The sequence below is a fragment of the Aethalodelphis obliquidens genome, unplaced genomic scaffold (assembly GCF_003676395.1).
Source record: "Aethalodelphis obliquidens isolate GAN/ISIS:26980383/991018 unplaced genomic scaffold, ASM367639v1 scaffold41, whole genome shotgun sequence".
NCBI lineage: Eukaryota > Metazoa > Chordata > Mammalia > Artiodactyla > Delphinidae > Aethalodelphis > Aethalodelphis obliquidens.
Genome location: NW_020837985.1, coordinates 3266383 through 3277452, shown reverse-complemented (window position 1 = coordinate 3277452; position 11070 = coordinate 3266383). Strand labels below are relative to the sequence as shown.

General features: G+C 39.8%; 1 protein-coding gene across 2 annotated transcripts; it reads right to left on the bottom strand.

Annotated features, from left to right (window-relative positions):
• Nucleotides 1-583: 583 nt before the first annotated feature.
• ZNF572 (zinc finger protein 572) lies at nt 584-10710 on the bottom strand. Of its 2 annotated transcripts, none has more exons than XM_027132420.1 (3): nt 10618-10710; nt 8161-8278; nt 584-7223 (listed from the first exon to the last, which is right to left on the bottom strand). In XM_027132420.1, exons 2-3 carry the CDS (start codon nt 8237-8239, stop codon nt 5713-5715), a joined length of 1590 nt encoding a protein of 529 aa, XP_026988221.1. In that variant the 5' UTR covers nt 8240-8278; nt 10618-10710; the 3' UTR covers nt 584-5712. The 2 variants fall into 2 exon arrangements, with proteins under 2 accessions (XP_026988221.1, XP_026988219.1); XM_027132418.1 differs by lacking the exon at nt 10618-10710 and adding an exon at nt 8571-9993.
• Nucleotides 10711-11070: the final 360 nt, after the last annotated feature.

Sequence of the window (11070 nt, the reverse complement as noted above, 5' to 3'; positions counted from 1 at the left end):
TTTCCATTTTCATCTGTCTCTTTGATTTCTTTGTTGACCCACTGATTGTTTAGTAGCATGTTTCTAGTTTCCATGTGTTTGTGAGGTGTTTTTACTTTTCCAGTTTTCTTCTTGTAATTGATTTCCAGTTTCATATCACCAAGCAGTTCTTAAAGTGTTTCAACCCAAAGTGAGTCTCAGCTGATCCTAACCCAAGACAGGGTAAGAGGGATGAGAAAAAAAAAAAAAAAAAAAAAAAAAAGGAAAAAGATTATCCATATCCAAAGAAGCTGCCTTAAAAAAAGGTTTTCATCAATTAGATGTATTTGTCTTGAATTACATGTTTATCTCCCCCATCACCTCCATAAGATGTTTAACAAAATTATTTCATTGGGGCAATTTTAATTGATACATATTTCTGAAAAGCAATGAAGTAATATACCTTTAAAAACTTTTATGCCCTTTGACTCAATAATCTTACTTCTAGGAATTCACTCTAAGAAAGGAGATGGACAGTAAGATTTGTACACCAACAAAAAGCAAAACAGCAAAACCAAACAATCACAACCACAATACCAAAACAAAAACAGCCAAAAAAAACCTATTCAAAAAAGTGTTATTTTTAATAGCAAATTACAGGAAACGATATAAACATACAACGTCAGAACACTTAAATTGTTATGGTACATCATTCAGTGTAATATTATCAAGCCATTAAAAACCTCATAACTAATTTAAAACAATTAGTTGAAAAATTATATGATTAGGAAAAAATCAAGACAATACTATATACATAGTCCATATTATCCATTTTGTAAAAATATTTATTCAGATACATGCTCAGAAAAGAGGTTACTGGGAGATTCCAGAACTTCCATGGTGAATGATCTCTGGAGAAAATGATTATGGGTCATTTGTATTTTGGTCTTCATACTTTTATGTATTTCCTACATTAATACTTGCTAATGGTAAAATATACAAAGAAGTACAATTTAATGATCAGAAAGTAAGCTATTTTTAAGGGGAATTTTTCTCACCTGTGTTTGTCAGTCTAGTCAATATTTTCTTTAATCTGACCATTTATCCATATGACTTAGCATGGGTCAAAATTAATCATGATCCCTTTTCAACCAAAGCTTCCACTTCATCCCTCACTGTGTCAGATCCTAGAATATCTACTGATTTTACCAATTAAGCAACGTTAGATCAGCAAGCTAGCTATCTTAGCACCCATAAGCTACCTCTGCTTGTAAGTGACTATGTGTCCACTATGTCATGATTACCAAGATTCTGTTTCCATCTTTTATCTTTACAAGCAAGCATTTGGACCATCCTTAGCCTTGACTTGATTGTCTCTGAGGTTAACTTCAAAGATAATCCAAAGACCCATTGTGGTCTCGAGCCACTTTATGATGGTAACAATAGCTAATATTGAGTGATTACTAGGTATCAGCAATGCTAAGCATATTATATATATTATCTCACTGACCCTCACAACAAAGCCATGAACTAAATGTTCTTAATATCTTTAATTTAGAAACATAGAAACAATCAATCCGAAAAACGATTGAACATTTCCACGCCTAGAGCCTACACTTGGCAAAATTATGAGCAAATGAGGGTGAACAGGGAAGAAAAACATTTCCTTAGCACCTATTCTATGTCAGGTATCTCACCTCATTCACTGCTTACCAAATCTTACAAGGTGAGTACACAGTACAAAGCTAGTAAGTGACTGAAACATGAATTTGAAACAAGTTTTAAACCCCTCCTAGACAGTCTGAATCAAAAGCCCAGGGTCTTACTTCCATAGGATTCTGAACAATTGGGACATTTTAGGGTCCTCTAGTGTTAGTGTGAGGATAGGCCCAGCTTCCTAGGACAGTCACTTTCATTTCCAAGTCAGCCCCAGCCTCTGTGAACTGGGCAAGCAATGGTGTTATAGGGCCCAGGGGGACACTGAGACTATACAGCCTAATCCAGTAGACTTTATCCATTGGTGAATACCCTTCAACCAAAACCAACAAACACTTCACATGCCAGGCTTTTTGTCAGGCTCTGGGATTACAAAAAATGAAGTCCATTCTCTGACTCAAGGAGTTGACAGTCTAGTAGAAACACCCATCCTGGAAGGACATACTCTTGGACATTACCATAAAACATATAAGCACATGACACCCACTCAGTAACTATTGAGCACCACTATGTGCAAAGTATTGTGTCAAACTTCACCAAGCTTGCATTTTCAGAGAAGACCTAACCCACTTTAATCTACAGTTACCTCTAGTTCCTCAGATTATCAAATTATTAAATCTGAAGATGGAGGGTTCAGCATAATAAATATAATTTAGGAGTTGGCAAGGAGAAAGGAGTCATCTGAAAAGCTGCACATTTTCCTACTATTAACCTATCCTTACATCTGTCCCTCCTACTGTCATTTGACCTCTGCTAGACACATATTAGGCAACAGGTAAATTTTCGTTGAATGAATGATTATGCTGCTTGAAAGGAATTACACAAACTCAAATACAGAATAAAAAGCAATGAGTTTTATCACTACAATGATTACCAGAAACTGAGATATGGGCAAAGGTGAATATGTGGGACTAATGTATAAGGAGCAATTGTCACATACCATACTCTACTACCTCTCACCATCAATAAGGAAACTTCTACAGCACCAAGGAGAAGACCATTTGGTAGATCAAACTTCAATGGCTTAGAATGATGGAAGCAAACTTTTATCTCAGGTACTTAATAGAGACATACGTTTGCATACCTCCTTGTAGGCTATAAAGCAGCTGGGGAGTGAGTTCCCTGCTATATTTGTGAATATATGCATTAACATGAATTTCCCCACTCCACTATAGGGAAAAAATATACAAACCCTCACTCTGAGTACGAAAAAATGAATATAGGAAAGAGTCTTCTTTTTAATTAAAAAGAAACTATGAAACACATCACTTGTAAAAAAGAATGCTTTATTTAATCAGGTGTTGAATCCTTTGTGCTGGCAAGAAAAACAGAGAATACAGAATATTTACTTCTTTGGGAGCTAAACAAAGAACGTATTTGCTGATTAATGAAAGTGAGGCAAAGGCATCAAATAGGATTAAATTTGACTATGTTAAAGTCTCCATGGTAAGTGACAAATCTCTCTTCTGCTTTCCTAATTTTTAATCCAAAGAGACAATGATTCTTGACAAATTGTTTTACTAATAAAGCCCATCTTACCCATCTAAAATGTGAATGTCTATGCTCCTACAGATATTTGAGGTTTGTGGAGTGGGTTTTATATAATTGTGGGCAGTCATAAAACATAGTGTAGGGATGGTGATAAGACATAAATTGTACCAACTGTTAATCTCTTTCAGATGCAAATTAACTGAAATTGAACTTGCTGTTTTGTTCTTTCCTGACTTAAACTTAAAATCCTTTGTTTCATGAACAACAAGAAAATTCAATTAGCTGAATCAAATAAAAGTGTTTTCAACAGTCTGCAAACTTAAAACACAATACAGTCTTGTGTTTTTATACTACCTTATTCCTCAGAGTTCCTGAGGTTTGTCACAAAGAATCCCCAAGTAGGAAAGCTTGGGGCTGTATTGCTGCTTCTGAAATGTGTGGAGGATATTTTTCAATTTGTTTCCATTAATAATAAACAATTACATTTAGACCCATTATATTTTAAGCACTGGGCTAGCTGCTTTACAAACATTTATTTAACCCTTACCGAAACCCCACAAGCTAGGCATTATCTCTGCTTTACAGATGAGGAAACGGGTTCAGAGTGGTTACTTGCCATACATACTGGGATCGATGATTGCGCACCACCTCATCAGCTACTGCCTTGCAACTGATGGTTAATCAAACTCTTATCAAACATTAATCAAACTCAGTTGTCTGTGGTAAAAAATACTATGAACACTTATCCTCAGATATTAGAGTTTAAGACAATTTGGGTAATACTACGTAACACACATAGGTAAAAGTATGCTTAGGTAAGGGTCACATTAAAGCCAATGATGCCCAATAATATTCTCCCCCTTTCGGAAAGCAGAAAATCACCCCCAAAGACTTCTTGAATACTTTTAATTGTTAGCTTTTGCTTCATTTTAAAATCCTATCACAATACAGAAAGACACAATTGCCTCACCAGTATCAGGAGCACCACAATCACGAAAGAAATAATCCCCATGCAATTCAGCTACCCACCAGTATCTATAGCCCTTTGCAGCAGCTGTAATTGGCCCCTCTGGCTCCACATTCCTAATATTCATCTCTACCTATTCTTCATAAAATATATTTTTGACTCCAAAAAAAAAGATGAAATCCTAGGCAAGTCCTGACCTTCCTGTACATCTACCTTTTGCACTGCAGGAAGAACTGGAGGTGGGGGCATAGGGAATATCTTAATACTTTACAAAGCACCATTCCCATTGGACAGACGAGCAGGGAGGATTATGTCTCAGTTACCAGATCCACACACCACATAAGCCAAAGGGCAAAAGAAAATTGTCAAGGCTGGAACTAAGGAATTTGGGGCTCCAATGGCAAACTGTCCCTGGACACTGGCTCAGACTCAGTGAGTTAATTATTAGAAAAAGAACCCAGTTTCTGATCTGATGAGGACTTATAGAATAGTAAAACTGAGGGGAAAGGACCATTTGACAGGAAACCTTAAAATAGAATTCAAGAATCCTACGTCCTAATCTGGCTTTGGCCCAGACAATGGGATCACGTCTCTAGATGACTGAGATGGCTGAATATAAAACATACAATCATCAGAATAGCCAATTTTTGGCCTGAGTACCTTCAAAACTCTATCCCAGGGAATTCCCTGGAAGTCCAGTGGTTAGGATTCCACACTTTCACTGCCAAGGACGCAGGTTCAATCCCTGGTCAGGGAATTAAGATCCCACAAGCCACACAGCGTGGCCAAAGTTAAAAAAATAAAAACAACTCTATACCATTTCTATTCTATATTGAAATTCCTCTTGGAGAGCGGAAACCCCAGAGCATGTTTCTTACAGTCTTATAGGAACTAGATCTGTCAAGAATGATGATCTTGAAAGAACTATTTGTGATATTTAATACAGCAGCCACCAGTCATGTGTGGCTACTGAGCACTCAGCAAGTGGTTTGTGTGACTGCGGAAGTCAATTTTAAATTTCATTTCATTTTAATTTAAACTTAAATATCCATACGTGGCTAGTGGCTATTGTACCAGGCAGTGCAGTTCCAGATACTGTAAAAGTTAATTTTCAGCAAATAAAAACACATTAGAAAAAAAAATTAGTCTTTTCTTCCTTAAGACCCAACAAAATAGCCAGGAAATCACATTATTTGTTCAAAATGAACCTTTCTCTGGGTAAATCCCCGAGGACAGAAATGATTTGTTGCTACCCAATCAGGCAACAGGAAATAAGGAAATTCAATGACAATCTCATCTTCAGACTCCCAAGATTTCTCTCCATGTTTTTCTTTGAAGCTATTCCTATCTTACCTTAAATAAAAAATATTCTTCTTTCTCTCCATCATTGGCAGTATCTCTCACTGGGCAGATCCGATGACCCGATGATCTGGGTCTTCCCAACCTCTAAGGTGGGAGGTTGACTTTTCCCAAATGTTTTGGCAAACAAACCAAAGAAATTTTATAACCCTGTGATCAGAGAACACCTTAATTGTAATGCTCCGATAAGAAAAGAAAGGAAACAAAACAGACTTTGGGACTCAGGAGGGAGATGAATTTGGGACTGAAATTGAAGAGATAAGAGCCATTTCCCCAGAACAGTTTTTCCAAGTCCATTCATGAGGAAAATCTTCAACTTCAGGAGATGCAGAAGACTTTTCTATATGAATTTTCTGATGCTGAATGAGGTAGGCACTTCTGCTGAAGCATTTCTCACAGTCAGTACATTTGTAAGGTTTTTCTCCTACATGGGTCCTCCGATGCCTGATAAGGTTAAAGCTTTGACTGAAGCACTCACCACAGTCAGGACATTTATAAGGTTTCTCTCCTGTGTGCGTCCTTTGGTGAATCACCAGGGTGGAACTCTGACTAAAAGTTTTCCAACACTCAGAACATCTGTAAGGTTTTTCTCCTGTATGTGTTCTCTGATGTCTTATGAGGTGGGAGCTAAGGCCAAAACTCTTTCCACATTCACAACATTTATATGGTTTCTCTCCTGGCTGGATTCGGCATTCGTCTATCACACTGCAGTTCTGACTCAAACTTTCTTCATATTCAGACGTTTCATAGGATTTCTCACCTGTGTGCATCTTCCGGTGTGTAATAAGGTTTGAACTTCGACTGAAATTCTTCCCACATTCTGTACACTGATAGGGTTTTTCTCCTGTATGTATTCTCTGATGCTTTATTAGAGTAGAATTGCAACCAAAGCTTTTTCCACACTCAGGACATTTGTAGGGCTTCTCACCTGTGTGTGTCCGCTGGTGGCGAATCAGACTAGAACTCTGACTAAAACTCTTCCCACAGTCGGGGCACTTATAAGGTTTTTCTCCAGTGTGGGTCCTCTGATGTTCTACTAGGACATAACTGTGGCTGAAGCATTTCCCACAAACCGGACATTCATATGGTTTTTCACCTGTATGTGATCTGTGATGCTGAATAAGGTGAGAGCTGCTACTGAAACTCTTCGCACACTCAGGACATTTATAAGGTTTCTCTCCCGTGTGAGTTCTTTCATGGATAATAAGATGGGAGGTGTTGCTGAAGCTTTTCCCACATTCACCACACTGATAGGGCTTCTCGCCTGTGTGTGTTCTCAGATGCTGAATCAGGTGAGAGCTGTTACTGAAGCATTTCCCACACTCAGAACATTTATAAGGTTTTTCTCCTGAGTGGGTCCTCTGGTGAGTTCGAAGATGAGAACTATTATTGAAGCTTTTCCAACATTCAGAACATTTGTAAGGTTTGTCCCCAAAGGATGAAGTCTGCTGGATGGCAGCCCTGGTATGTTGTCCTGGGTCCCATTCCCAGTGATTGGGTTTTTCCTCCTCTTTTCCTGTAGAATTTCCCTGATTCTCCAAGTTGCCATCATTCTCATAGGAATCATCACACTCAGTTTCACGTCCCTGGGACCATGTCAATGGCATTTTTTTTGTGTCCTCATGCTTACAATTTTGTGGGCCATCACTTTTAGACCATTTTGAGGCTCTCTCTTTATCTGCCTTAGAGTTACTGTGTTGAACAGTTTCCAAATTATTCTTACTTTCATCTCCTGCAAGAATAAACAAATAGTCTAAACACATTCGCTAGTCTCTGCCACGGGAAAGAAATTCTGAATCATGGTGAAAGAGAGGGAATAACAAACTCAAACCTCGTAAACTATTTTATATGAAAAAAAGTTTTTATAGCTAGTTTTAATTCTTTTACTCTATGTGTTCACCAAGTAGACGAACGTTTTGTACTTACAACAACACTAATGAGGTATCTGAATAGTTCTCACCGATTGCCACAAGGGATATCAAGCTAAAAATAAAGACTTAATAGAAAAAAGTAAGGGAGAAGATGAATAGAACACTCTCTGAGGTGAAAACTAGATAAAACCTTAGTTAAAATCTGAGCATGTTAACAGGGGCTTCCCTGGTGGTGCAGTGGTTAAGAATCCGCCTGCCAATGCAGGGGACACAGGTTCGAGCCCTGGTCTGGGAAGATTCCACATGCCATGGAGCAACTAAGCCCGTGCACCACAACTACTTAAGCCTGCACGACTAGGGCCCGTGCTCTGCAACAAGAGAAGCCACCACAATGAGAAGCCCATGCAATGCAATGAAAAGTAGCCCCCACTCGCCGCAACTAGAGGAAGCCCGTGTGCAACAACGAAGACCCAACGCAGCCAAAAATAAATTAATTAAAAAAATTTCTTTTTAAACCTAAGCAAACATAGAAATAACAATGATACCCACTACTTAGCAAGAACAGTAACTTTACATATAGTGTATCATTAATCCTAAAAAATATGTGAGACAGATATTATTATTCACTTTTCTTAAGGATGAGAAAACTGAGGCTGTAGGAGTTTTCATAGCTTGGAAGTGACAGAGTAGGGAATCAAATTAAAGTCTGTCTCATTCTAATGCCCTGATCTTTCTACACATTCTACAGTGCACTGGATAACGAATTTCCAAAGGATTCAGATCTTCTTGATCCCTCACCTGTAAAAGTGCTTTTCAAACTCTCCCTCTCTGTGAAGCCATTAGAATCTGAGACCAACAGTTTTTGCTCTTGTTCCATCACAATGGTCACTCACAGTCAGGTTAGGGATCAGAAATCCTGTGGAAGGAAACAGGTTATGCTTGAAGGCATTTGTTAACATTTCTCCTTCTTCCTTCCTCTCCAACTACTGCAACATAACAACTGTAAGCATAGAATGTTCTGTGGACCATACTAAAAATAAGAAACATGGGCCTTAGAAATTCTTTTAGAAAATCTTATCTCAGATGCAAGTATTTAGAATTACGCGTTTACCTGATTTACCTTTCCTAGGGAAATAATTTAAAAATTAAACCTTCACATTAAAGTCTGAGGATCAAGCTTCAAAAACAGAATGAATACTAATACTCACTGTCCACTTGGAATTTAGAAACACTTTTAATTGAAAAAATGAAGTAGTTTTTTGGAAAAGGCACCAACAATAAGATATTAAGGAATCAATATGCAGGTATAAGAAGCAGCTAAAGAGAAAGCACCCTGTTTAGTTTACAAAGAATAAGTGGGTCCTTGACAGAAGGATGAAACCTTTGAAGTCAATTTCAAAAGAAAGTTAGGATTTACTTAACTAGTAACAAGAAATTAAGACAAGGTAGGGCTAGAATAACTATAGCCAATAATCTCTAAACATAAAAGGGAGGCCAACGAGGAAACTCTTCCTTGCCTCTTCCTCTCTATCATAATCACAATATCCTTTTCAGCCTAAACTTTATCTTCTGGACCCAACTACAATCCCTGAGCTCCTTTATGGGACTGGAAATGTGACCTTTCACTGGAAGGCAGTTATACATGGACTTGGCATTTCAGGATATAAAGAATAGCACAATTCAGGAAAAATGGGAGCTTAAAAGAAGGCACACATATGGAAAACAAAAGATGGTGTACTTATCATTTTCACCCTATTACTGCCTATTATGTGGCATGCAGTGAACTAAATACCTTACACGTGTCTCATTTAATTCTTACAACAGCCCTCTGAAGTGTATAAACAGATACCAGCATGCTGTAGGTGAACAAAATAGACATTACGAAACTTTCCCAAGGACACACAACCAGAAAGTAGTAGAGCAGGATTCAGTCCCAAACCTGTTTGGACACTGACTTCAACATTCTTATCTGATACAGTAAACAACTAGAGCAGAAAGCAGAGCTGGGCATAACCCCAACCTGCAAATGATCAGGACCTTTATTTTGGAATATATTGACTTCCACCACCACTCTCCACACCTGGCCCCAGCAGTGAAATCGCCAAGCCCTAACCACTGGACCACCAGGGAATTCCTATATTGACTGTGTTTTTAGAAAGCCAATTCACATCCCTAGACCTTATGCCAAAGGAAGCTGGCATTCTCTAAGCACCCTCAGTCTAAAAGAAACTTGTCTAAATTACAAATATGCCCAGTGTTTAAGTGGGGGAAAAAAACATATACCTGAATGCAAAAAAAAAAAAAGGAAAGTTGTTCAAATGGAGTAATATGTCTTGCCATCTGAGTTACGTATTTCTATCAAAGTCTTTACAAAAGAAGCAAGAGTCTGGGTAACAGATACACATGCTACCATTTTCCCTGCTAAGAAACTATTAATTTTGGTAACAGAAGAGCCCTCAGGTTCTTCTCAGCAAAAGGGTAGCAAACTCAAGGCCATAAATGGTATTAAGAGGCTGTCCTAAATATGTCATTCCAGGGACTTCCCTGGTGGCTCAGTGGTTAAGAATCCACCTGCCAATGCAGGGAACATGGGTTCAGGATCTGGTCCGTGAAGATCCCACATGCCGCGGAGCAACTGAGCCTGCGAGCCACAACTACTGAACCTGCGATCCACAACTACTGAGCCCACGTGCTGCAACTCCTGAAGCCCACACGCCCAGAGCCCGTGCTCTGCAACAAGAGAAGCCAACGCAATGAGAAGCCCGCACGCTGCAATTAAGAGTAGCCCCCACTGGCCGCAACTAGAGAAAGCCCGTGCTCAGCAATGAAAACTCAACACAGCCAAAAAAAATTAAAATAATTTTTAAAAAATGTCACTCCACAGAGAAAGGCTGTTTTCACTCTCCTAGAGCAAAGAGGTGATTACGATGGGGCAGTGCTTTGGATTAAAAAGACTTCCAAAGAAAATGCACTGCCTGAAGCTTAGCTTTAAGAAGCGCTGGCAGGGAGCACAGGCGGGGGTGCACTACGGGGTGAGCTCCAGGGGAGGAGATCATCTCCAGTCGACACGGTCCTTCAAGGGACCCCGTAGGCGAGGCTGGCGCAGTTGCCCGTGCAGCAAGAGATGCTGGCTGGGCCTTCGCCCCTCACAGCAACCGCATCCCTCTCCGGGACTGACATCCCTCTTCTGGGCGGCGCATCTTCGCTCCTCTGGCCCGCAGCCCTCGGCTCCCTTCCACCCGAGAAGGAACTCACTGTGCTGGGGGTTACACACAAGGCGCCCCGCACCCCCAGCAAGCCCAGCCGTCCCGGAATTAAGCGACCCCTCTGCTTCCGACCCCACCAACCCACGTTCCTAACCTCTCAAACCCGGAAGACAGAAACAGGAAGTACCCCCATCTCCCCCAGCGGGCTTGCTGGGGCCTCTCTAGGAAACAGTGATGGCTCGTTCTCGTTGGTCTTAACCCTTAGGTTACCGGACAAGAAGGAGCGTCCTGGTGGATTTCTCTTCCTTGTGGCCTTTGTCTTTTGCCAACTCTGATTCTCATCCCTCACGCTTATCAGGCGCCTTATCATAGGGGCCCAACTGGAGCTTATACTTTTCTTTGCCATCATTAGATTTCTCATCATCATTAGAATTAAAATGAAGCGAGTATTTTAAGCGCCTTCTGTGTGTTCCCACTGCTGTGAACTAGGAGGTATATTTAG

Excerpts from the sequence above, each read along its gene's own strand:
- ZNF572 (XM_027132420.1), bottom strand. The coding sequence starts at position 8,239 with ATGGAACAAGAGCAAAAACTGTTGGTCTCAGATTCTAATGGCTTCACA. Across the intron at positions 7,224-8,160 it reads TTTGAAAAGCACTTTTACAG|GAGATGAAAGTAAGAATAAT; the intron begins GTGAGGGATCAA and ends TTATTCTTGCAG.